The following is a 25645-nucleotide window of genomic DNA, read 5'->3' as shown; positions in this document are numbered from 1 at the left end:
GCATTGGGGCACATGGATTGCAGTTTCTGTGTTACTTTGTAAATGGTGTTGAAAATTTGGGGGAACTCACAGGGTAGGTAGGAAGGGCGAACAGACATTGATAGTAGCTCAATGTCAGCTGTACACATGGTCTCTCTGACAGGGATGATTGTGTACCACCACTGGTTGACATACAGGCAGACCCCTCCTCCTTGAGATTTCCCGGTGGTATATGCACCTCTGTCCCGTCTGATGGGTGCACCAAAGCTGATCGTCAGGTCGCAGTCTGTGTCCTCAGCTGTAAGCCAGGTCTCCGTGAAGGCCATAAGGCATGTGTACTTGAATTTCTGGATGTGGATCGTGTTGTCTTGAATCTCATAAGTCTTGTTTTATATTGATTACACGTTAGCCAGCACTATAGTAGGCAGGGGAATACGTCTGAGTTTCAGTCATTCCAGACTCTATGTCATTCTTCCCCTTCTGACACACTTCTGCACTTTAAAGAATTTATCCACATTTTGGATCTTGTTGTGAAAGATGTTATCTTTGCAATCCTGAATGACTGAGTGATCATCGGATTGTCGGTGTTGTAGTAGAAATTCCCAAGAATATTAGATTCTACCCACGAAAGTTTGGTGAGTTTCATATAAACACTGGGCGACCGTGAACAAGGTCCATGGAATCATCAGAGATAATTCAGTCCCGATATACATAGACTTGAATAAGATAGCTAGGAAGATACAAACAATTATAGTTTGCTACAACAACATACAAACAAGGACATGTACAACGTTCTGGTTCAAGGTCACTACTTGTGCAGCACCTGACCCCTCTATATCTGCATCCACTTGCATGTTAAAAATTGGAATTTGTACAGTCCCATGTGGTACATGAAGCAAGGCATTCTAACTGTAGTGTGCTTTTGCTGTAATGAAAACTTTGTTTTCTGGATGATCCTGTGTTTTTTTGCCAGAGCCCTCTGCTTTGAGACTCTGGCTGCACTATGGTCTCATTAAAATGAACTAAGAGTTTTTGTTTGTGATGCAGCCCTCTTGTCAGTTTGAATTTGAAAGCCTGTTGGCATAATGCATTTTTTACTTAACAGAAATGAATGCAATACTTACATGTTTAGAAAATAATTAATGAATATGTTTATATCCTTTAAAACTTTGCTGTAAATGTGAGTGATCTGGGCTACAAAATATGATCAAATCAATTCAACTCCCCTGTGCATAGTTTTGGTTCTCGTGGCTGTAACAGATTTTGTGTGTAAAGCCTGTCAGAATTATGTGTGATCAGAGCTAATCCAGCCATCGAGCCTTAAACAGCTGAACACTGCAGTGTTGCTCATCTGCTAATACCACAGAATAGAATTATCAATGAGGGTATTACTGACTGCACACACCTGCAAGTCTGCTGTTTGTGTACAGATATACATGCAAGAATTTTGTTTGTGTGCATGTAGTATTAGTTTACAGAGGTATGTATATTTGAGTGTGAGTGTTTCCATGTGCTGCATGTTAATATGACAGCACAGATGAGAGCGACTCAGAGTATTATACATGCTGGAGTGGTTTAAGCTGTGATGTCTAGCGTGTTTACATCCAGTTTACTTATGACTTATGGATGAGCTGAAGACATAACTGCATAAAAATCATGGATCATAAATTATCTCCTCATATTTGTTGTGTGTGTATTTGTTTTTCTTTATCTCCTCTGTCCCCGCGGGTTGGCCTGTCCTTTGAGCTGAGCAGTCGGATTGGATCCCACCCCATTGCCATTAACCAACCAGAAATAACTTCTTGTCATATCACCTCATCAACCTTTTGTCCTTTACCTCAGATTTTTTTCAGTCTTCTTTTCTTGTTCCCTCCCATCTCTCTATTCCTTGATGTACATTTCCCCCTTTCTTTCCAGCCCCATACCTGTCTCCCTTCCCATTCCCCTATCTCCTCAATTTCCCCTTTCTTCTTTTTCTGCCCCCCCCCCACCCCCCGTTTTTCATTCCATTACCACTTTCTTTTTCTCTAGTCTCTTGGCCCCATCCTCCTGCCCTCCACCCTTCCCTCATTCCCTCCAATCAGACATGTTGCCCTTGGCCTCCTACCCCGCCCCCTTTCCTCTTTTTCCCAGGTGATGGTGTGATGAGAGTCACCCCTCTGCCTCTCTCCTCTTTCCTTTTCTTTTCACAGTCTTTACCTCCACTTTTCTATCCATCCAACCCTCTCAAATCGTTCCACTCTTTCAATTTGTCCTTGGTTAGCTTTGTGATATCACCTCAACACCCTACCTCCCTCAACCCCCCCCCCGCCCCTCACGCACACACCACCAGTCCCATTATAGAGACCAGTGCTAAAAATAGCTCCTGCTGTTCCCAATGAGGAAGCCCATTCATTCCCAGTCTCAGAGGAGCTGTCACACACAGACACAAACACACACACAGACACACATACACACACACACACTCACACACACACACTCACACATGTGACAGCAAGTACACTCTCAGACATGCAATTACACACAAAACTACACATTCTGTGTCGGTATAGGTGCCCACACACACATGCACACACACACTGTAGCATTTCCATGACTCATTTGCATTAGTGAGAAATTAGCACTCTTACTCACAAACATGCATATATATACATGTACACACACACAGGGTTTCCGTACCCAGTTTTGAGGCTCACGAGTGCATCTTGGACTCCAGTTTGATGGTATTTCACCATGTACTGGTGCATGGCAGGGTAGTTCTTCCTGATGTTCCTCTCAGTGGATCCGTTCGGAACAGTCCCAAAGCGGAACGGAGGTGAGTATGCATACGGGTTCTGAAACTGTAGTGGAGGAAAGAAGAACAATGGAGAAGAAGGAAGAAAAAGAACAGAGGAAACATGAAAGGTTAAACATGAGCACAGCGACAAACATCTGAATGTGTTTTTTTTTTGTCTTTGCCTGACTGTCTATGTGTGCGTAGGTGCAACCACCAGATGGATTCATTTTGCCATGTCATATTGATAAAATATCTGTTACATAAAACCAACAGGCTTTCTCGTGGTTGTTTAATTTTTTTTTAAGCTCCACTCCACTGGTTAACTCTTTTGGAGGTGACAAAAAGGATTTAGTCTGGCAAGGACAACTTCCAGGTACTGTATCAATGTCTGCCTTGGGACCAAAACCAAGACTGCAACTACTGCTGTAGTAATATTTTGTTACATTTTGCCAAAATCAGACTAGTTTTAAAATGGGCTGTAAGGTTTACTTACAAGCTACTCTGAATTGGTCACAAGATGAATAGGAAGCTGTTAGGGACATTGTATATTGTGTACAACATTTATGGTGATATGTACACAGACTTGAAAGGCAGTATATGATGACTGAAATACTTTTTACAACCTCCAGAGTTGTACAGTATTTCCAAAAAACATAAATCTGCCCCACTTTAAATGTAAAAATCAGAACATTATTATTAAGTGTATATTTGTTATGCCTGAATGTTTGGTATGGTACGATCCCAGGTTAGGCTGCCTATTAGTGGCTGTACATCTATGAGCATCCAAAATGTCAGTGCCTGTAGTTTGTCCCTGCCTGAATATATTGCAGTTTTGAATATTTAGTCGACCAACATAAGTGGAGCTCAGGATTGTAGTTTCTCTTTCTTTCCCCAGTTATCACATTCCTTTAGTCCTATGTTGTAGATTGCAGTTAACACTATCAACACTTTGAATTTAACAGAAAAATCCTGCAAATGCTGTGTTGCATGGCACTGCAAAATACTGCTGCAATAAAATAGGGAGAAAAAAATCATGTAACATTTTATGTACAGTCTGTATGGTACAAGCCAACTTCAACCAATGTGTAGTTAATACATCTCTTCTTTTATTGAAATCTTTCCACTTTATCACATCTCATTGCTCTCTCTGATATTCAGTATTAGTCATTTTTTTTCCTCTGCCATGTTCTTAGTGTGGAGTAGAGAGAAATACTTTGATATAACTAAAAATAAATGCTCATGGCATCTTTCCCCTGATCTCACCCTTCACCCTCTTTCTAACAGTCCTTCCAATTTTAGTGCTTCCTTTCCCCATTCATATTATTTATTTATTCAGTTTATCTGCTTTATTTGTACAATTTTATATACCAGATCGTCACTTAAGAGGCCATTTTCCCATTTTTTTCCTATTTCTTCTCTTGTATCTCTGATTTTCTTTTCTTTCTAAAAGTCTCCCATTATTTCTCTCTGTCTCCCTCCTCCCCCCTCTGTCTCTCTCAGGTATAATCTAGTCAGCGTACAGGTCAAGGGTTTTGTAGTAGCGTGCTTGTCGCTGTGGTAACAACCTACCCTAAAGCGCTGCGGTAACAATCTGCCCTCAGTGCCAGGAACAGACAAACCCTATCAATTAGAAGTATGTATTATGTGCTCCACTCAAACCACATGTTGTGAGTATGTGTGCGTGTGTGTAGTACTGAGAAGTGGTTTAATTCAGTATTATTAAAACAGTTGAGTAAACTGACATTCCATAACATTTCCATATATCTAAATATTGTGTTTAACTTCACTTTCACATTTTCATATAAGACAGAGTCAACCAATTGGCAGTGCATGAAGGCTTTCATTTGCATATTATTAGCATTGGTGTCCTGTACAGTGTCTCTATGCTTGTTACACATCTCTAAAAATTATCTGTTTGTCTGAATTTAAATTGTTTATGTGAAGTAGTTACATCATAAATATATTTACATAGTATATATGTAAATATGTATAGATATTTATGCATACTGTATCTGCCTGCACACATGCATCTCTATTGTGTAATCAGGTCAGGGTGTGTTGATAAGTCACTCTACATGGGCGTGCGTGCATGTGTTAGTGGTGATGTCACGTATTGTGTGTGTCAGCATCACAAGCGATAGCCCTCAGGAGACACTCTCTCCTCACGCAGTCCTCCCTATTGTTTCTATCTTCCCTCCCTCATCCTTACTTCTTCCTCTGTGGCTCTCTTAAGATGGCGCAGTATAGCTTTAAGGTCAGAGGAGGGTACACCTGGCAAGGGAGGGCACTGGCTCAAATCTCCAGGCCGAATGGGGAAAGGCAGATTGGAATGAAAGGGGTCCTCTCTTGCTCAATAATTACCAGTGAAGGGCTTTTGAGGACTGCACCAGCTGCTGCTACTGAAAGCCTGATGCAGAGATGATGAGGAAATAAGAGCAGAGGCAGAAGAAGGTTTATGTTCCAGACAGATGGAGATAATTGTACTCAATACCCTGATATAGTAAATTGCAAAAGCAAAGTACTCTCACATAATTACAAAGCATAGTAGATATTGTGAATTCTAATACTTTTAGGTACACTTTTCAAGAGCCTACAGGGGACGCCACATAGAATATATAGAAGTACGGATAGATTCATTTATTTTTTTAATGTTAACCAAACCATTTCGTATTTAGAATTTAAACAAATCCTGGAAAACTTTTCTGTTTGTCAAGGGGCTCCACATGGGATTCTGACATGGTTAAGGAACTCTAACCTATGCATTTTCTCCTTGTTATGTATATTTACCTCAGCTTTTCTTCTCCTTTCCTGTTTTGTCTCATACGTCTTTCATAGCTCTCCTTTCTCCTTTGTTCTGCTCTTCTCCTGTTACCCTCTCCATCTTCTTATTATGCAAGTTCTGCTGTTATGTAAGCAAAGGACTCCCTTTTGTATGTGTCTAACTGTGTCTTTGTCATTGTCATGTTACTGTATGTACGTGTGTGTGTGTGTGCGCGCGTGTGAGTGTGTGTTAAGGTCACAAGACTCTAGATCTCTCTCGCATACCTCTTTTTTCTGTGTGTCAACTCTCCTTTAAAGCAGGTGTTCACACGATCCTTGTGTTTTTTTCCAGTTGTTTTGGTGACACCTTTGCTGCTAAGTATTATTGCTGCAGTTCTTGCCGCACTTCTTCCTGTTGACTTGGTAATCAGTCTATATATATTTTCCTTCAACTTTCTGATTAAGTTGATTAAGTTGAATTGGAACACTATGGGTATGAAGTACAGCACATCCCACATGTATTTATTTGCATGCATTATTTAGGTTATGTATTTTTCTTTCTTTGTATCTCCACAAACATCAAAGCTGCTCTTTGAACCTGAAAGCAATTTTACAACTGCCTTTCAAACGCAATCCTAATACTGCTCCAAATGTAAAAGCAACATATTCAATGCATTTTTCAACATACATACTTATATGTGTTCAGACAGGCACATCTACTCTCAAGGGTACGTGTGTAGAGACTTTGATGCATCAATCACTGCAGATATAAGATGCATTTACCACTTTTTACTTATAGGCTTTTTTAGCCATCCTAAGTGGCATGGCTCCAGGGATGGCAATCTCAGTCTGTCGGTCCACCACTTTGGTCGAGACTGAAATATCTTGACAACCACGGGGTGGATTGCTATGAAATTTTGTACTGATATTCATGATGCCCAGAGGATGAATGTTACTAACTTTGGTGATCTCATGACTTTTCCTGTGACACCATGAGGTTGACATTTTTGGATCAGAGTGAAATATTTCAACAACTATTGGATGTATTTCCATGGAGTTTACCACAGATATTGAAGCTCCCCAGAAGAGCAATTCTAATCACTGTGGTAGTCTGTCGTCTTATCCTCTAACAGCAGGTCAAAATTTTCATTTTTTCAGTGAAATATCTTATCTACACGATCTTCATCTCTACACAGATGTTCATCATTACTAGACGATCTATTCTAATGACTTTGGAGATCCCCTGACTTGTCTTCTAGCGCCACCATGACATTTTTGGGCTGTGTTTGGATTGACAATTTGTGCTGACAACCATTGTACCCAGAGTATGAATTGTAAAAACTCAGATGACTTTCCTTTGGTGGCATCATCTGGTCAAAATATCTGTGTACCCAATACTTTTATGATAACCAAATACCTGCCAAGCTAATGACATTCCCATTAGCCTCAATTGCTCTTTGTCTTTCTTGGTAATTAGCAAATATTGGCATGCTAACTAGCTAAACTAAGATGGTAAATGCCATACTTACTAAACATCAACATTCAAAACTATCATAGTGTTTCGCGAAGTTGGAGGAGCTATTTCGGGCACCCTTGTTTCCGGAAGTAAAAATCCCATTAATTTTTCCCATATACAATATTACATAACTCACACAGCATGAAACTCTCCTGGATAAATCATCAGTACAAAAGTTAAATAACTGCATTAGAAAATATCTGGTTCTTTAGTAAAAGTATAAGGTACGAGACTAAATAAAAATTTGGGGGTAGAAGTTAACAACAACTCTGTGCAGGCAAATGTAGAGACAACAAGCAGGTGACAGTAACTGAAGAAAATAATTATTTATTTACCAGGCTCTGGTTACTGGCAGACAAAGACAAAAACAGAACTGGCTGACTTAAAACACAAGGAGCAAAAAATAACAGCTGCAAATACTGGGAAACATCAATCACAAACTGACAAAGAACTCAAAGAATAGACGTATAAATACACAAAGAACTAATCACAGAACAAGATACAGCTGGAGTGGGGCAGGCACTGGAAAAGGAGGGAAACACAAGGATTGGTAACAAATGAAGAAGGGTGTGCCAGGCAACAAACAGGTTTAGGCTAACAAGACTAAACACTGCACAGGTGTGCAGGTGAGCAGGTCTACAGCAACACATGAGAAACACAAGGCTCTATCTCACACAGGCTCTGCCCTCTGCTGAACTCTATAAGTGATACTCTCCTCCAATCACATACACACAGTGAAATTTGCATGTACGTAGCCGGCCAATCAGGACACACCTACCAATCCTTGTGTCTCACACAGCTCCTCACTGCCACTCTCATCCTCTTTTCTTCAGTGATGGTGAATCAGCTCACTGATCTTACTTCTCCACAAAGACACAAAGATGAGTTCACCGCTTCATCCAGCCCTCCGCCGCTACCACTAGACACCTCGGCTGAGACTCTCTGAGCGGCTTCACCAATGGATGATGACAACAACATCTCATCTGTGTCTGCAACATCACTGACCTTCAGAAATCCACCGCCAACTTCAGTTCGCCACGATTTTCCAAAAACTGTAGTAGAGTGTGTAGGGCTGTCTCTAGGCTTTTACAGCCCAGCTCATCCTGCTCAACCTGCCTTTGTTTCGCCTCCTCACCCGGACATTTGGCAGTGTGTCGAAGCATCCTGGAAGGAGCCACTGAAAACGAAGTCACCAGTGGCAGGACTGGTTTCCCTCATGAGAGTGCAGGGCCATGTGGAGGCAGGCTGTCTCTCCAGCTCTCCATGACGCTGCGATGATAGCAGCTCAGGCTGCATCATCCGGGCGGTCACAGAGGCTGCCTGATGCAGAAAGCACTTGTTCAGTTGGTGCTCCTTCCTCTCTTCCCTCTATTAGAGAAGCATGCAGGAATATGCAGGAATACGCAGGAATAACACCTTGCACCCACACACTGACCCAGGTGAGGACACTTCATGTCTGCTTAGTGTCAGCACTGTCTTCCACTGTTTTTGCCTCTCTGCAAGGACCGGCATACACAGCTCACCACTCGGTTTTACGATAACATGGCCAGCAACATTACTTCCTCCTTAGAAAATTATGCTCCAGGCCCGCTCATGGACTGAGAACAGGAGACACTGAGTCCGCTCTGCTCCCTTCCGATTATTTCTGTGGGCGATACAGAGGGCAACAGATGCACTGACACAACATCCCAACACTGAGTTGACGCAGCCGACTCCTGTACATGCGCCAGAGTGGTTTGCCAGCCTGCGTATGGATCCCAAGAGGCACAAACACTACTATTTGAATGTTCCTTCATCAGTGTGGGACACCCTGCATTACTGGGGGTCCCCACAGCATCTGTTGATGTGAACACCACTGAATTGAGTGACCTCCTGAATAGCAGTGTTCACAGATGCATCCCTGATTGGGGTGGGGGAGCACTTGTCTGGCGAGAGCAATAGGTGGTGTGTGGCCTTCAGGAGAAAATTGACAGACCAACCTGCTCGAACTTCAGGCTGCTCCTGGTTCTTGAGTACTTCAAGACTCTGGTTCAGGGGAGACACGTGTTGGTGAGAACAGACAACCACACAACAGTTGCCTTCATCAACAGGCAGGGCAGACTCCAATCCACAGCCCTGTTGAAGATGGTGGAGAACCTGTTGGTGTGGGCCTCAGAACACCTCCTGTCTCTGAGAGCCCTCCACATTCCAGTTCTGGAGAACAGAGGCGCCAACCTCATGTCGAGAGGTGTCCCTCTGGCAGACAAGTGGGTGCTGCATCCCAAGGTGGAAACAGTTTGGGAAAGTGGAAATGGACCTGTTCACCAGGTGAAACAACACCCACTACCCGCTCTGGTTCTCCCTGATGCTGCAAGATGATCCACCACTGGGGGTGGATGCATTTGCACACATGCCATGGCCAGAGAGGCTCCTTTATGCCTTTCCTCCTCTTGGTCTCATTCCCCCTATGTTGAGGAGAGTGAGACAAGAGCAGCTGTCGGTCATCCTGATCACCCTGGACTGCCGTTCAGCGCTGCGGTACACATAGATTACCCAGATGTTGGTGGCCCAGCCCTGGTCCATCCCCCAAGTTTGGGAGGCTCTGTTCCAGGAGGCAGGCTCAATAGGCACGCTGCCCACTTTGGGCCAACCTCTCCAAGTTTGGCTCCTGAGAGGGACAGGCTGAAATGGTTAGGATTCCAACGCTGGTGCAAGGGAAGGAGATTGGTTCCCCTGACATGTGCAGTGGGAGAGTTCATTTAGGTCGAGAACTATTCAGCAAGAAGCATTTTGTCCTCCACCCCATGGGGATGCCAGGGAGGCAAAACTGCACCTCTTGTGCCCAGTATGTGTGTTGGCATGTTATGTTGAACGCACAGCCCCCTTTCGGCGCACTGAACAGCTGTTCGTGTGCTATGGAGAGGGAGTGAGCAGTAAAGCCCTATCCTAGGTAGTTGGCTTTGTGAGTGCATCTCCCAAGCTTACAGGCAGGCCGGTAAGGACCCCCCCACTGTGGTACGAGTCTACAGCCTTATTCAGTGGGGTGAGTGTCAAGGACATATTCACGGCAGCGTCTTGGGCTATGCCTTGTCAGTTCATAAGGTTCTTTCTCTCGGACATGACAGGCTTCTTTTCAAGGTCAGTGCAGGTATGACTCAGGACTTGTGAGAAGGGTAGTGTGTGTGTCAGCTGTGGGACACCTGACCCCCATCCCCTCTGCGGATAATTATACACTTGCTCCCATGATCCAAGATGACTCAGTGAATGGGGTGTACAGGGTGTCTGGTGTTTGACCTGTGACCCCTGTGAGGTTAGGCCATGGTTTTACTCAGTTCATGTTCATGTTACCAGGCTGGGTTGGGCCCCCTACTGCTCTGCTTAAACTGGGATTATGAATTAGTAGGAGGGCTGCGGCAACTAACCTATAGCCAGTAGGGCTAAGTGAGGCAGTCTGATGTTGCGGCAGGGCAAACATTCATCCCGCTCCGCCAACTATAAAAATCCAGTCCAATAGAGGGCAGAGCCTGTTTGAGATAGAAAGGTTATGATATTGTAACCCAAGTTCTATAAGCACAGGTGGAGCCCTCTACCTATGTACCCTGCCACTCCTACGCCATCCGCTGAAGTGGTCTCTGGGTGAACGTGGCAATGAGGCGTTGCCTTATATACTGTGTGAGACACACAGAATCGGTAGGTGTGTCCTGATTGGCCAGCTACGTACATGCAAATTTCAGTGGGTGATTGCATGTGTGTGATTGGAGGAGAGTATTACCCATAGAGTCAAGTAGAGGGCTCTGCCTGTGCTTATAGAATTAGTGTTACAATGTTGTAACCTTTGTTACACTGTCAAGAATAAAACCAAAGCAAGGCAGAGAAAACAAGGGCCCTGGACTCAAAGGAAAAACAATACCAAGCTCAAGCACTACACAAAGAAGTCCAGAAACAGAGTCCATGACAGACTCCCAAGTTGCATTTCAGCAAGAAACAGCCAATCACATGAACTTTGGTCACATGTAGACATGTAGCAGGCAGGAGCTAAAGACTGGGGTACTGAGAAAACTGATTTTACATCTACAGAGTGAATCAATTTACTCTTAATTTCTGGGTCACTTTTGTGTGAATTCAGCAACTATGGCTATCGTTTACAACTTCAGTGATCTGTGCCTTTTTCTCCATGGCCTAGGCTCATGGGTATTGTAGTATTCTTAGCTATCTGCCATGCAAAATCAATCAAGTCTTTGGTAACGTTTTATATGCAGCATTTTTACAATTTAATTCATTTCTGCATTTCTAGTTTGGAATTAGTTAAACAACTGGTTATCAATCCTCTATCACTCTAGTTGATGGGAGTCTGTTTTTTTTTTTTCACGTAATACCAGTGTAACATACAGATTGGCCCGTGCAGCCAGTGTATCATTTCAGGGGAAATACATATTTAAGGGCAATGTATCTTGTTTTGTCAGCAATTCAAAAAGGGCTGATGTTGCTGTGTCAATTTGTTGAGTTCATAGAGCTGTTTGGCCATTAGTAGTGAGGTTGGTGGGTCTCCGAGCGACTCAAGTCTACATGTGGAAGTGTCCTTGAGCAAGACACTGAACCCCATATTGTTTCCAAAGTGTGTACATGAGGTGAAAGTGCCAGTTTGATGTAATGCAAAGTAATATTTCCATGGTTGGAGAAACAACCAAGTCAATCAAAACCTTTTTTGGGTGGGACTGAGGTCACAAACTACACTTGTTGTGCTACCTAACCAGTATGAAATGACAGAATGCACTAGAGTATTTTTTTCAAGTGTTGGCTGACTAAATTGGGGCTCAAACTAAAAATACTGTACTTACATTCAAGTGACATGACTCCAGTGGGTTGGCCATGTTGTTGTGTATACAGAATGTGTGTAAGTGCTAACGTGTTAAAGAACATGATAAGCCGAAAAGTATAAAGCTTCTTTGCTGTCAGTTTGATTTGCAGCCTTTATGCCCCATAGTGGTCCAAAATCACTTAAAACAGTTTTAAGGAAAATTCACTGACCAGCATTTCCTTGGTGAATTTTCCTCATCATTTTGCTGGTCAAAGATGGCTCGGCATTCAGCCTCGCTCAGCAAATCTGTCTGGATGGCCATTTACCCTTTTTGTCTGGTTCCTTTCTTGGCTGACCCTCTCTGTCTTTCCATATCTCTTTTACTCTCTCCACCTCATGCCTTTTCTCCCTACCTCAGTCGTCAACCTGGCCCATATCTGTCCGCCTGTTGTCTTGTACCATCTTGTGTGTCTTGGCCTCTTGCTATTCCTCAGTCGCCCTCCTGCCAGTTGCTGTACCCCTTATTCCATCCCTCCCTCCCTTTCTCCTTCTGCATGTTGTCAAAACCCTCTACATCAGTCTCAAATGCTCTCTCCTTGGTCGCATCTTCACATATATTTGTCTCTCTCTCCCCAGGAACAATCTACCCTTTTGTTTTGTTTTGCTTCTCAATTTCTCTACATTTGGCTTGACCTTTTACTTCAATATTTCAGCCTGTCTTCCTCCTCCTGCATAGCAACCTTTTTCACCTTTCTACATCAATCCTTTCCTGTTCTTATATTCTTACATTTTTATGCATATAATCACAATTGCACCTACGTAATCATATTTTAAATCAAAATCTTTCATAAACAAAATGCTATGTTGATGTACCAGAACATTTTGCAAGCTTTTGAGACCAGAATGTGAAAATGTCCGTCAAGATGTGTATGGAATAGTTCACCATACACACACAAAAAATACATATATATTATTATTTTCTGTACATTTCTTCTTCAAATGATTAGAGCATTTAAATCCAAACACAAAAACATACTACCAAGCAAATTCTTTATGGAATTTCTGCAAATGTTCCTGCAAATGCTGTTGTAAATACTGACTTAAAACAATTAAACATTTACAGGTGTGATGCACATATAATTTATTCTATGAATTACACAGTTACACTTCTTATAGCCACTGCAGTAAATGCTGTAGTACTTGGTTTCTATGACAGCCACTAAAGACCTAGTCTTGATTTAAGGTCCACTTTACTATGTGTCACTACTTTGGGCACATTTATGACTGTAAAACTTGTAAGTTTGAGCCTTTGTGGAGAAAGGTTGACAGATATCTCCACCTCATAACTGTAAGCTAATGAGAACTTTGAAAGTGGGCAAAACCTCAGAGTTTTTTTGTCCTATTCTTTATCTAATCTAAGCTGACTTCTCAACTAGCAAACAAACCCCCATCCAGCCAGTCAAATCAACAAATTCTCTTTCTTCTCCTTTACCTTGTTGTCAGAAAGCCCGGTGACTTGGTCAACAAACTCCTCCTGGATCATGAAGGCGGCCAGGTTGGCAGTGTAGGAGGCCAGGAAGATGACAGCGAAGAAGGCCCACACAGACACTATGAACTTACTGGTGGTTCCCTTTGGGTTTTGCACTGGCACAGAGTTGTTGAAGACTAGACCCCAGAGCAGCCACACGGCCTTGCCCATGGTAAAGGAGGGGCCATGGGGGTCTGAGAGAGAGGACAAGGGAAAGAGAGAGACAGACGGTTTAGAGGAAGGTGAAATGGCAGACAAGTTTACTCTCTTATAAGACCAAGCATGTTGCCTGTATGTGTGCATGTGTGTGTGTTCATGTGAATGCTTACCTTTCCCCTGTGCCAAGTTTCTGTTAAAGCCAAGAGGACTGATGTACTCAAACATGAAAACAGCCATTGCAGTCACCAGTAGGAGCATCACAAACATCATCACCCACACTGATGCACTGAATGGCTCTACGATAGAGAAAGAAAGAAAGAAGAAGACAGAGATTAAGTATTAACGCATGTTTGGTTAAATTTTATATATTAAATGTCACTTTTTTCTGATTCATGCTTACTCTCTTTCTGTCTTTCCATTAACTGCAAGAATACATTTAACATGCATGCACACCAACACACACAAACACACACACACACACACACACACACACACACACACACACACACACACACACACACATACACATACATGGATAACAAGCTGACCTCTGCATGTTCACAGAGCCCCTACATAACCCCCCCCCCCCCCCCCCCCCTCCCCACTTATATATACACAGGCACATCTATTTGACAGTGTGAGGAGGCGTACAGTATAGGAAGTCCTGGTGTTAGCAGTCCTGTCCTCCCTCTGAGCTCACAACACTGCTGCAGAGATGAAACCCTGCTCTAATATATGGGAGAGCACTGCTGGCACAGGGTTTTGCCCTGTGTGTGCACAAGTGTGTGTGCGTGCTGGCAAGCAGCCATTATGGGGTTTTCCTGCTAAGCCCTTATAATTGCCACTTTCACAGCAGTAACTGCATGCTGCATACATGTCAATGTGTGTTCCTGTGTGTGTGTGCGCCTGTGTGTGCTGACATGTGTGTGTGTTTCTCTCTGCAGTCTTATGCATGTGCAAATCAGCTGGTTGTGTGTGTTTGCGCCAGTGTGTGCCTTGGTGTCTGTGGCCTCATACGTTATGCGTGAGTGCAGGAACTTGGATATAGATGCTGAAGCGCTACGCGTCAAATGAACGTGACTGAGCAGCCAAAACAGGGATATACATGGTCGCTCAGGTTAAAATCCTGTGGTTAAGTCCCTCTCAGGTAAGTGAGAGTCATTGTGACAGGAAGTAGGAGTTGAGCTAAATCCCTCCGATGAAAGAGCAAGTATTGACAGCTGTGTAATAGAACTGAATTGTGTTGTCAGCACTGTATCTCAGGGAACGCACACACACACCCAAAACAAATACCCCTCTACACTCACACAAACCGAAAAAGCAAACAAGACAGATCTTCCTCTCCCTCCCTCCTGAGTCCAGCAACAAAGCAACAGTTGTTCGGTGACAGTTACCGAGAAAGGCTGATGGGGAAACGGTTCCGTTACTACGGGAGACCATGACGCTGATCCCGGTTTCCACGAACGGGACGGAGAAATCGATGACCTCAGAACGCTCCTCATTGATCGTCAGAGATCCGACGGCCATGACGGCTTTCTTATAGACCACCTGAGGAGGGGAGGTGGAGGAGAGGGATGAACGCAGGGACAAAGAGAGGGAGGAAGGATGGATGGATAAGAAAAGTGAGTGAGGGATAACAGGAGAGGGAGGAGTGAGTGAGAGATGGATCCAAAGAAGGAGAAAAAAGAAATGGTGGGGGGGGGGGTTGACAAGCAAGGTTGTCAGGATGAGAGGGAAGAGGATGAAAAAAGGTGAGAAGACAAGATATGTAAGGAGTGGGTGAAATAGGTTGAAAGTGGGAGAAGGATTATGTATAGATCACATTTAAAATGGGGAAATGGCCAAGAGGGGGACACAAGAAAAGAAGAAGAAGAGGACAATTTACATTATATGGTTCAATGTGTGTCTAAAAAAAAACATGTTTAGTTATTTTCTTCAGTCTCTGCAAATAAAAATTGTCTTTCACCATGATACAGTCAAAACTAAAAGCCAAAGTAAATGCTAACAATATATCCGTGCACCAGAAAATGAATTCTATTGACTGTACATCAATAAAGTCATTCTAATCAATATAATCAATATGCAAGTGGGAGTCACCGCTAAATACTGTAAGATGAATGCCAGATAAAATTCAGCTCAGGGAATAAGGTCTGCCATAAAAAATATAGACAGCAATAAAGTTTACAGTCCTCAAATGAACTCTGGGACTTCACCTTCAAGGTGAAGCTGGTAATAAAAGATATGCAAAGGAGTTTTCTGCAGGAGTAGCTAAGATTTGTTTACTTTCTTAGCGTTTACAGTTGGTGCCAAAGCCTCAAAGGTGAGCACTTTTTTTTCTCCATTCCGCAACAGTTTTGCAAAGTTAAAACTTAAAGCTTCATTTTTGAACGTACATTTTGTCTAATACACAGAATGCCCTGTCACTTAAACATTCTAATTTCCTCTTGGCTTGGATTATCAAATTTAAATGGGCTGCAAACTAAAAGTGGAGACCAGTCAATACCATTACACATCATGCTCACACTCTTTCTAAAATACTCATCGACTGGAGGGTACTCTCATTGTTTTGTTTTGGTGGTTTCCTGCAGCAGTGCCAAATTCAAGACTATAGTGTTCAATGTCAATGTATTCTTTGATATGAATAAAATAAAATGTGTTACTTCAATGCACACATACATTGAAATATACAGTAACTCTGCAGCTAATTCCTTAATACATATGCCATAAACTTAGATTAAATGTGTTACGTGACAGATTTAGAAATATTAAAATAATAATCTATGTAGTCTCTACAAATCTCCCTCCATCTTCGTAGTAAAATGTTAGTCCAATGCAAAATACACCTGCCATTTATAATGAGCTCAATAGTCTTCAAGCAGGATTTTTGATTAAAGGCTGTAAATATCCTTTTCCCTGGTTGCACACAAGATATTGACCTGCTGTCTGATTCCAGGGATCTTTATTGATTGAACTCTGATTCAGAATTAGTTGTATTTTACACACATACACAAATACACTTGTACAGATGTTCCTCTTACCTCTCCCACCATCCCATTCCAGACATTGTTGATCTTCTTTCCATGTTTTCCATTGGTTACCAGGTACAGGTCATAGGTGAATTTGACATACTTGGCAATCTTCTTCAGAATATCGATGCAGAAGCCTTTACAGCACTTCTTAATGTATGTCCCACCAGCCTCAGTTGTGTTGCTACAGAAACACAAACAAAACACACACATCGTTAGCAGATGATTTTGAAGCAGCAGCTGCCATGAAAAATTAGCATTTTTGGTTTAGTAACAGAAAATGAATGAAATGGCACAGAATAAAACATTTCATACAGTTGTGTTAAAAAAAACAAAAAAAACCCAAAAACCTTTGCTTGTCTTTCCATCCCACTTGTTAAATTTATATGAATGCACCAATGAACACATATCGCCCTGGGACATTTTCACCTTTAAGATCAGGTTGTTCTATTCAGCAGTGACATCAGAAGACTTGAAAAATATGCTCCTTCTACCTCTGTGTCTCTCTAGAGAAGGAGGTTTATGAAGGCACTGCATCTGCAAGCCTTGTACCATCTGTGTATATGAATTTGAGAGCAGGAGAGTTCACACACTGTTCATGCACACTCACTCACACACACACATGCATACAAGTGCATATCAACTTTCAGCCACCTGGGACTCTCATTTAACTTTTAGATATGTGCTAATTAGGAGAAGATAACCTCGTCCTTTAGTTTAACAACCTGAATACAAACTTGATGGAAAGTGGGGGGGGGGAAAAAACCCTTCACACATCCGGTCGTGACTCCGCAGTTACCTTCAGAGCTGAAACTCTGTCACTTTGGAGGATTTCTGTGGTGTTGGAAAAACATTAGCCAATTTTTGCCTCAAGTGCAAACTCCTGTGTTACCCTCACTAGTCGCCATCGATCTGTCAAACGAATGTCACCCCAAGTGGAATTTCTCCCTGTCTTCAACTGAAAAGGAATTTACTTTTTATGGCCCAATAGTTTTACACAAGAGAGAAAAGGTTCATTTGAAGAAAAAAAAAAGAAGACAAGCGCAGGTCTTTCACCGGTTGTGAATGACTTTTTGTGAGACCGCCCAGGGTAATTTTCTACAGATATAACCAGATATCATCTATAGCAGCTGCTGGAGACAATTTAAAATGAATTAAATAAGCTCATTTGCATTTAAATGTCCCTACAAACATACCATATGTCAACAAAATCAGTGTAATTCATTACCAGAGTATGTGAACAGTATGGGTCTTGTTTCCTAATCAATCTAAAATAAAAACTTTGACAGTTCCTTCTATAATGCAATATCTATTTGTCCAACTCCTCTATCTATCTATCTATCTATCTATCTATCTATCTATCTATTTTTCAGCTGGCACATTGTGTCGAATTTAGAAGCAACTGTGGTAAGCATAACAGTTATGTCTGCAAACTTGGTTGTTTTAAATGCAATATTTTTTAAATGATGGATGATGGAAAAACATAGTTATAAAATAGTACAGGGAGGAGAGAGGATCCGTGCAGGGAACGAGATCTATGATGATACTGTAATAACAGAAACGAGGACAACTACGTCAAGTTTCTGGCAGGTTCAGCTGGCGGGGGCAGTCATAGAGCAAGCATATAGGCCAGAACTGTAATAGCTGCATTCATGAACACAGTGTACCCATTTAGGCAGGCCATAGTACAGTTCAGGCAGAGCATGTGATGTTATGGAGGCTGTTTGTGAAGTTGCCAGGCCAACTTGATATAGAACCGCTACAGGGCCTGAGGGGTCTCCAGAGAGGGCAGTGTGGGTATGTGTGTGATTGCGAGTGTGAGTATGGGTTGTTCTTAGGCCCAGCCTGGATGAGTGAATTTGTGGTTCTGCATGCATGGATAGTCCTCCACCACCCCTGATCCAACCCCCTCCACCACTCCTCTCTCTCTCTCTCTCTCTCTCTCTCACTCTCTCTCTGCCTCTTTCTTCCCCTCCATCTATCCCTTCTTTCTTCAAATGGACACTACGGATGCTTGAGTGGGAATTGCGCTGTGGGAGGGAGGAAGGCACCCGAATGCATTGGCCTGTGAGTGAGTGGACATGTGGCAACAGAGACTGTATATGAGCTTGTGTGTGTGTGTGTGTGTGTGTGTGTGTGTGTGTTTGCGTTCCTCCTTGGAGATGCTTTATTGTCCGCCCTACTTCACTGGATGAAAATCTCTGTTGGCCTCTTCCCTGGGACACTATTACCGCTTAATCAGCTCTGTTGGCGTGTGTGTTCGGACATGTGTGTTTGTGTAGTAGTTATGGACGTAGTGGTAAGATTGACACAAAGTGCGTCCGTGAGTATGAGTGTTCCAGTGGAGAGAAATAATATTGAGTTATCATCTACAAACCAATTACATGCTTTGATTGAACAGCACTCAAGCCACTCAGTGACGCAAACACACATACTCTAAGCCACTCTTGCTGTGTGTATCAAAATATAGCAAGGCGCTAGAGGTATTTGGGCATTAGAAAGAAAATTGGTAAGGAAGGAAATAAATTGCTGAGTTCAGCAGTTGCCTCCATTTTCAGAGGGAGGACAGAGGCTGCTGCAAAGATTGCACACTGCACCTCTTTCCGTGCTCATGAGAGAAATGAGAGAGAGCATACTGAGGAGGGCAGTGACAGTGCTGAGGAAAATGGAAAGTTGGTGTAATTTTATGTCCATCTTATCTGATATAAAACTTATTTTTCTGTAATTAAGATTAAAATGTTATACTAGTATGCGATGGGGGAGTCTAAATTAATGTATTCAATAAGATTATCATATTCATGTATGGATAGACAGACAGATACATAAATAAAACAACGGTTGACTTACTCTTTGATATGCTTCCTGCAGGGTACAGAGTTCCTCATGCAGGTTCCAGTGAGCCTCTCTACATCCTCGACAATAACGAAAGGTTTCTCCTCTAAAGTGACGATGGACAGGTGGTTGTCGTCAAGCTCAGCGTCACCAAAGGAGTTGAAGCGCGGCCACACCGGGTATTTCAATGTCAGGCTGCGGTTGTCCAGTTTCCCCATCTGGGGGGGAAAGGACAGGAGGATAAAAAGAAGGAGATTATAAATGAGTTAACAGTTTGTTAAGTCACATGAAGTGGAAGCAGTGGGAATGATCCAGCTGGTGATTGTGATGAGACAAGAACAAAAGTAATTTCTTACTTTTCTTTCCTTGCTGCTGCAATCAGTTGCCTAACAACTCATAAAGAAGATAGGAAGTGGATATGACTTGACACACGTTAACATTTTACAGAAATGTTTTTTTGGGCACAAAACACACATACATGTTGTTCACAGATCATAATACATGTGACTGCTGGTATGGCTGTACAACACAACAGGTTAAAAGCATGGTGTATAGGGATGCATGACAAAATGCACACAGAGGGGTATATGGCGATGAATGCAAACACATATATGAGAGAGAGAGAGAGAGAGAGACAGAGAGTGGGAGAGAGAGGCATGTGATGGTATGACAACGATGTGCCTCTTTTAATAATTCAGAAAGTTTTCTGAGCTGTGATGTCACAGATTCCCCTATGGATGCTTTCTGCCCACCCACACCTGTCTCTATATGTAAGTGTGTGAGCGTATGTGTGTGAGTGTGTGTGTGTGCGTACGTGCACATGGTATTTACTCATCTTTGTGTCAGACGGGAGGCAGAGAGAAAGAGAGGTAGAGCAGCAGGCAGCAAGGCTTTGCTCAACTCTCAATTATTAATGTTACAGGAGCCAGAAAATGGCAAAACCTCGCTCTCACTCTTTCCTTCCATTTCAAAAGTCTTTCTTTCTTCTTCTTCTCTCTCTCTTTCTCCTCGCATCATAAAGCAATACAGCTGTAGTGTGGAATGGAGTGACTTCACTGCGTAAGTTGTTTTGTGTGTTGCACACATACACACACACACACACTCAGCAACACAAACATCCATGGGCTAAATCGCGTAGATTCAGCAGTGGATGTTTAAGCCTATTGTGTCACATGCTCACAAATAGAGAAAAGTGAAGATACTAGAAAATTTTGTTTTGTCTTTGTGAATAAAATAGAATCCTAAAATATTAAATGCACACTATCACACATAATGCACATAATGGTTCAACCTTTTGACCTTGGAGTCATGGAGCAATGGTTGTTAGACACACATACACACACACACACACACACACACACGTTGTTGCTCAGCCTGTATGCCTGGCTAAGTCATTAACAGGCGAGCAGAGAGGAGGAAGTGAAATTAGCATTTTAATTGTTTTGCTTTGAGTGGTTTTCTATCCTCTGACAGGGATTAGAGTCTTTTCTCTGTGCGTACTCTGCACCACTGTCAACAGCTCACTCTGCTGTCAGCTACATCTCTGATTGTGTGTGTGTGTGTGTGTGTGTGTGTGTGTGTGTGTGTGTCTGTGTGTGTGTAGGCGTTAGTGTTGGGGTGAAGGGGTAGGTGCTTGTGTGTCACCTTCGCTCTCCAGGGAACGGCCGCATTTGTCAATCTGTCTTACCCCAGCTGTTTTGCATTTCACAAGTGAGTGACTGCGTGCATGTATGCGAGCACACCAGTATGTGGGTGGGGAGGTAGACCAGGAAATGGGATGTTTAAGTGAGGTGGTAAAAAAAAAAAAAAAAAAAAAAGACAGGACTTGTGTCACAGAATGAGGGATTTGTGAGAAAAACAAACAGAGAGGATCCAGGGAAGATATAAAAAAAAGTGTGGGAGTAAAACATTTGAATTGTACTCCACGAGCAGTTTGGAATCATTTTCTGGTGTTTTGAAACTCTAAAGCTGCAGATCCCAGCTGAGTGCATTATGCTGATAAACATACTTCACTGGTATTTTAACTGTGTAACATAATGAGTGATATTTCATGTTGGAAGTGGGGAAAAAAAAAACACTTTAGCTACATTTTTCTACACTTGTCTTCCTTTCTAAGTTCAGAAGATTTCCAGTGGGTCACAGAAAGTGCAGCAGCTGCTGTACAGAAAGCTGATCCAACAATGATCTACTTAGCTTGGTTTAACTACTTGTTGCACCTTTATGTATCAATAAGAAGCGCTGTCATGTCATGTCACCTTTTGGAACAGAAACTTAAAAATAGACATACAACTCTCAAGTCTGTTTAATCCATTTCATCATGAATGTAAGCTTTTGAGGAGTGGCTCTGATTTGGTTGGATCAATCAATAAACTCAGTGGAGAGATAAATGTTCTGCTCGGAAGAAGGTTGAAAATGGGAGCAAGGAAAAGGAGGGGGAGGAGGAGGAGGAGGAGGGAAAGAAGAAGCTGACTTCAGCAGCCCCTTCTGATTTCCTGTCCACCTGCTCTCCTCTTCCCTCTTCCTCTCTATCTCTCCTTCTCTCTAATTAAAGAAAGAGGGGTTATAAATTAATGCCTAGAGAGAGGAGAGAGGATTCTCTCTATCGACCGGCTAGGCAGCAGATTGCTGAATTTCCCCGTATGAAATACCAGATATTACGCACACACACAATACATGGAAAGCAGTGTGGTGTGACAGCGAGGACAGTGGGAGGTTACGATGATAGGGCCCGTGGGATTACCGCATTATAACATCTCATAGCGGCAATCCTATCGCATCATCACTTTGCGATGGATTTAGAGCCACTTGGTGATGAGATGACATTCTGCCCCCAGAACAGCTGTGTTTCTCTGCATCTTTTCTTATCTTTCTAAAAAGCCCTTGTTTTTTTTTTTTGGTTTCATCTCCTTCTCTTTCTTTTGTCACCTCAAACATGCCCTCTCTTTTTTCTGCTCTCACTATTTTCCTCTTCATCTTTCTTTGTCTTTATTTATGATGGCCTTGCTCTTTTCTGTACCTGCATTTCTTGCTCTCTATTTCATTTCACGCTGTCTTCTTTTTTTCTTTATCTCTCTCTCGCTCCGTCTCCCCCTGTCTTTCTGTCATTCAGTGTTTGACCTATACAACCACACACACACACACACATACTCAGGGGCTACAATCAACCAGGACCTTGCTGAACAAGTGAGAGAGAATGTTACAAGAATAAAGAAAACAGGGGTCAGCGCTCCTACACTGAGCACCTTCTCTGTGCCATTCTCGCTGGGAGAGTTATCGCTGTGGCAAGTTGCACTATGGGAGAATGAGTTCCTAATAGCGTGGAGAAAACCATTCAGTCATAAAACAGTATCTGTCACTCCTGTCAGACAAAATTATGTCGGGAAAATGGATTTGGCTCTCCCTCTCCTACGCTTGCTCTGTGTATATGTGTGAATGTGTTTGTGTGTGTGTGTGTCTGCATGCATGCGTGAGGATGCACGTGCATGCCTGTGTGTGTATGTGTGTGTGTGTGTGACAAAACAAGGGCAGAGAGGAAGGGGATGAAAAAGCAGAAGAGTGAGAGAAAGATGAATCCACAAATTCCATAGTGCTCCACAGAAAGTGTAGCACTTTTATTAAGATGCAGAGAATAGTAGATTGAGAAAATGAAGTTCGTGTTTGCATGTGTTCATGTGTAGGTCAGTTTTTGTTGATTTGGAAGTGTGTGTGTGTGTGTGTGTGTGTGTGTGTGTATGGAAGTGGGCTTTACGTGTGTCTGCTCTCCATATTGTGATTCTCCAAGCACAAATCCCATGCTGTCTGTAATAATTATTTTGTGAACTGGCTGCTAACACTGCAGCAGTTCCTTAAGCAATTTACACACTCCATCTACTCAGCAGGAATAAAACATAACATCCTGGTTCTAATTGGTAAATACACTTTTCTCATTCCGTCAATGACGTTATACTATATCTCTGAATGAAACGTGAATGAAAATTCATCATCGCTTCTGTCACTGATTCTGGAGGCATACATTTTCACAGTTTCCAAAGCTGGGTCGCAGTAATGTTTTTATACTTGAACGCTATACATTTTCTGAATTTCCTGAATTCTCAGAGCACAGGAGTCAATTGATACATATTTATGAATTTCTCCACTGTGGATTCTATTATCCTAAGGAAAGCCTTTACGTTGAATATAAAATAAGTGAAACCCTCCTCCTCCTTTCCCTCACTACCAGCATCCAGGACCCTGACTTGCTCATTTTCAAGTTCATCATTTCGCCCAAATAACCTCTCCTGTGTCATCAAACAACACATTGCCATTTACACCGAACCTTGAAGACATTTATTTTAATCTCTTGTCGGTCACTCTTGACTGAAATTATGTTAAGCTGTTTTGAAAGTGTTTTGAATGAGTCTCACAAGTAATGGAGGGATAATATTCAGCAAAACCTAAAGTTCAATGTACATTTTAATTAAATAAGTAGTGAACTCAGTTTTTTATGTGTGTGTAAATATGTGTTTGCAGACAGTATGTGTGTGTGTGTGTGGCCTTCATCCTCAAAGTAAAGCCGGCTCCTTTAAACCGTTCTGCACCAAAATTGAATTAATTTACTGCTTCCTCTGGATGCAGCCTCATTACAACATATTAGCATTTTGTGATATGGAGACCAGTGTTGGGCAAGTTACTTGAAAAAATGGAAACAAGACCCCCAACATGTTTATGTAATGAAGCGTTACTGAGAGTAGTAAATATAATGAATTTGCTGAATTTCAAATTGCAATATCTTACACTTCTCTTTACTGAAAAAGTAACCACATTACTATAATGTATTGTAATGTATTACTGCCACATCCATCTTCACTGTTAAAAAGCCAAATTTTGAAAACCCCCATAATGCCGCACTTGTGAGCCAGTCAAATATACCTGCATGACTTGCTGCAATCTGCGCTTCTTTTGACTAAACAGCAATTTAATGGCAATTACATAACCCTCAAAAAATCCCAAACACCATACACATCCAACCAAACAGGTGTGACTCTCCCCAGAACTCAAAAATATACCATCTAACCAACTCCATGTGTATGCAAGTGTGTGTGTGTGTGTGTGTGTGTGTGTGTTTGTGCGTGTGTGTTGCAGAGAACCGCAGGTGTGGTTGCTTTGAAAACCTGAGTGCTAAACACCTGTAGTGGGTGAAAAAAAAAAAAGAAGAAAACATACACATGCTGATGGCTCAGTTCCACCTCTCTCTCTTCCTCCGTTTTCCTCTCTTTCTCTCTATCTCTTTGTCTATTTTTCTCTCCCACATTTGCTCTCACTACCTCGGCCCATCTGTCTCCATCGTTCACTCGTCTCCGTATCGCTCCATATTGCTCCTCTCCCCCCCTGTCTCTTCCTCCTGTGCCCCAAGGGGACACATTTTATATTTTTAGTGCATATCCATATTTTAGTGCAGTTTCTGAATTTTTATCTCTTGATCATCATGGAAGTCTCTCTCTCTCTCTCTCTCTCTCTCTCTCTCTCTCTGTGCCACTGATTTCTGGTGCAAGGGTGGGACGGCTGCACCAGAGAGAGGGAGAGAGAGAGAGAGAGAGAGAGAGAAAGAGAGAGATAGAGAGCAGTTCCCAATTATGTTTCCACTTTGGGTCTCTGTGTCTCTTGCCTTCAGTCTCTTTCTCTGCACCACAGTGAAGTGGTACTGATCAATTTCACAGGCTCTCTGTTTACAGCAACATACTCTACCTCCCCTCTGCACACCAACAAAGGGTCTTTTGTGTGTGTATGTGTGTGTGTGTGTGTGTGTATGTGTGTGTGAGTCTGGGTGTGTGTCAGTATGAAATATGAAAAAGCTAGTCTCAAGATTGGGTGGAGACTGTACGGATTGCGGCAAACTAAACCGAATACTGTAACGCACACTCTCACACACACACAAGCAGGGATGTGACCTGAATAAAAACCTGATTTGTCAAAGCACAAGTCTCTCGAATAGTGTTTCTGTCAATAACCAGTGTGGAAGGGTAAACATACACACACATACAGGAGCAGTGACCCCTCGCCACCCCAATAACAGAGGTCTCAGTTTTTGATTAACTGTGGTTTGAGGTGCTATCAGAGACCACAACAGCAATCACAGCTAAAGACAGACGGGAGTGCACAGATTATCTGGCCTGGGAAAGAAAGGAAGAAAGGATGGAGGGATGGTATAGAGGAAAAAGAAGGGAGGAAAGTGTGGAATACAGAAGCAGAAACAAAAAGTAATGAAGACACGAAAGAAAGTGGGAAAGAGAAATAAAGTGAAGGAAGAGGGATG

General features: G+C 42.4%; 1 protein-coding gene across 3 annotated transcripts in view; it reads right to left on the bottom strand.

The window, feature by feature from the left end:
• grin2aa (glutamate receptor, ionotropic, N-methyl D-aspartate 2A, a) overlaps positions 1-25645 on the bottom strand; it is a 155762-nt gene that overhangs the window by 16760 nt on the left and 113357 nt on the right. For all 3 annotated transcript variants that reach the window (XM_067570293.1, XM_067570292.1, XM_067570291.1), the window contains 6 exons: positions 19369-19571; positions 16534-16705; positions 14890-15043; positions 13666-13791; positions 13301-13530; positions 2659-2819 (listed from right to left, as the gene is read on the bottom strand). In XM_067570293.1, coding sequence (XP_067426394.1) covers positions 2659-2819; positions 13301-13530; positions 13666-13791; positions 14890-15043; positions 16534-16705; positions 19369-19571 — 1046 coding nt within the window. The remainder of the gene's footprint in view (positions 1-2658; positions 2820-13300; positions 13531-13665; positions 13792-14889; positions 15044-16533; positions 16706-19368; positions 19572-25645) is intronic.

This window comes from Thunnus thynnus, chromosome 17, assembly GCF_963924715.1.
Source record: "Thunnus thynnus chromosome 17, fThuThy2.1, whole genome shotgun sequence".
In the NCBI taxonomy this organism is placed as follows: Eukaryota; Metazoa; Chordata; class Actinopteri; order Scombriformes; family Scombridae; genus Thunnus; species Thunnus thynnus.
Note: the sequence above shows the minus strand (reverse complement) of the source record. Positions and strands in the feature narration are given on the sequence as shown.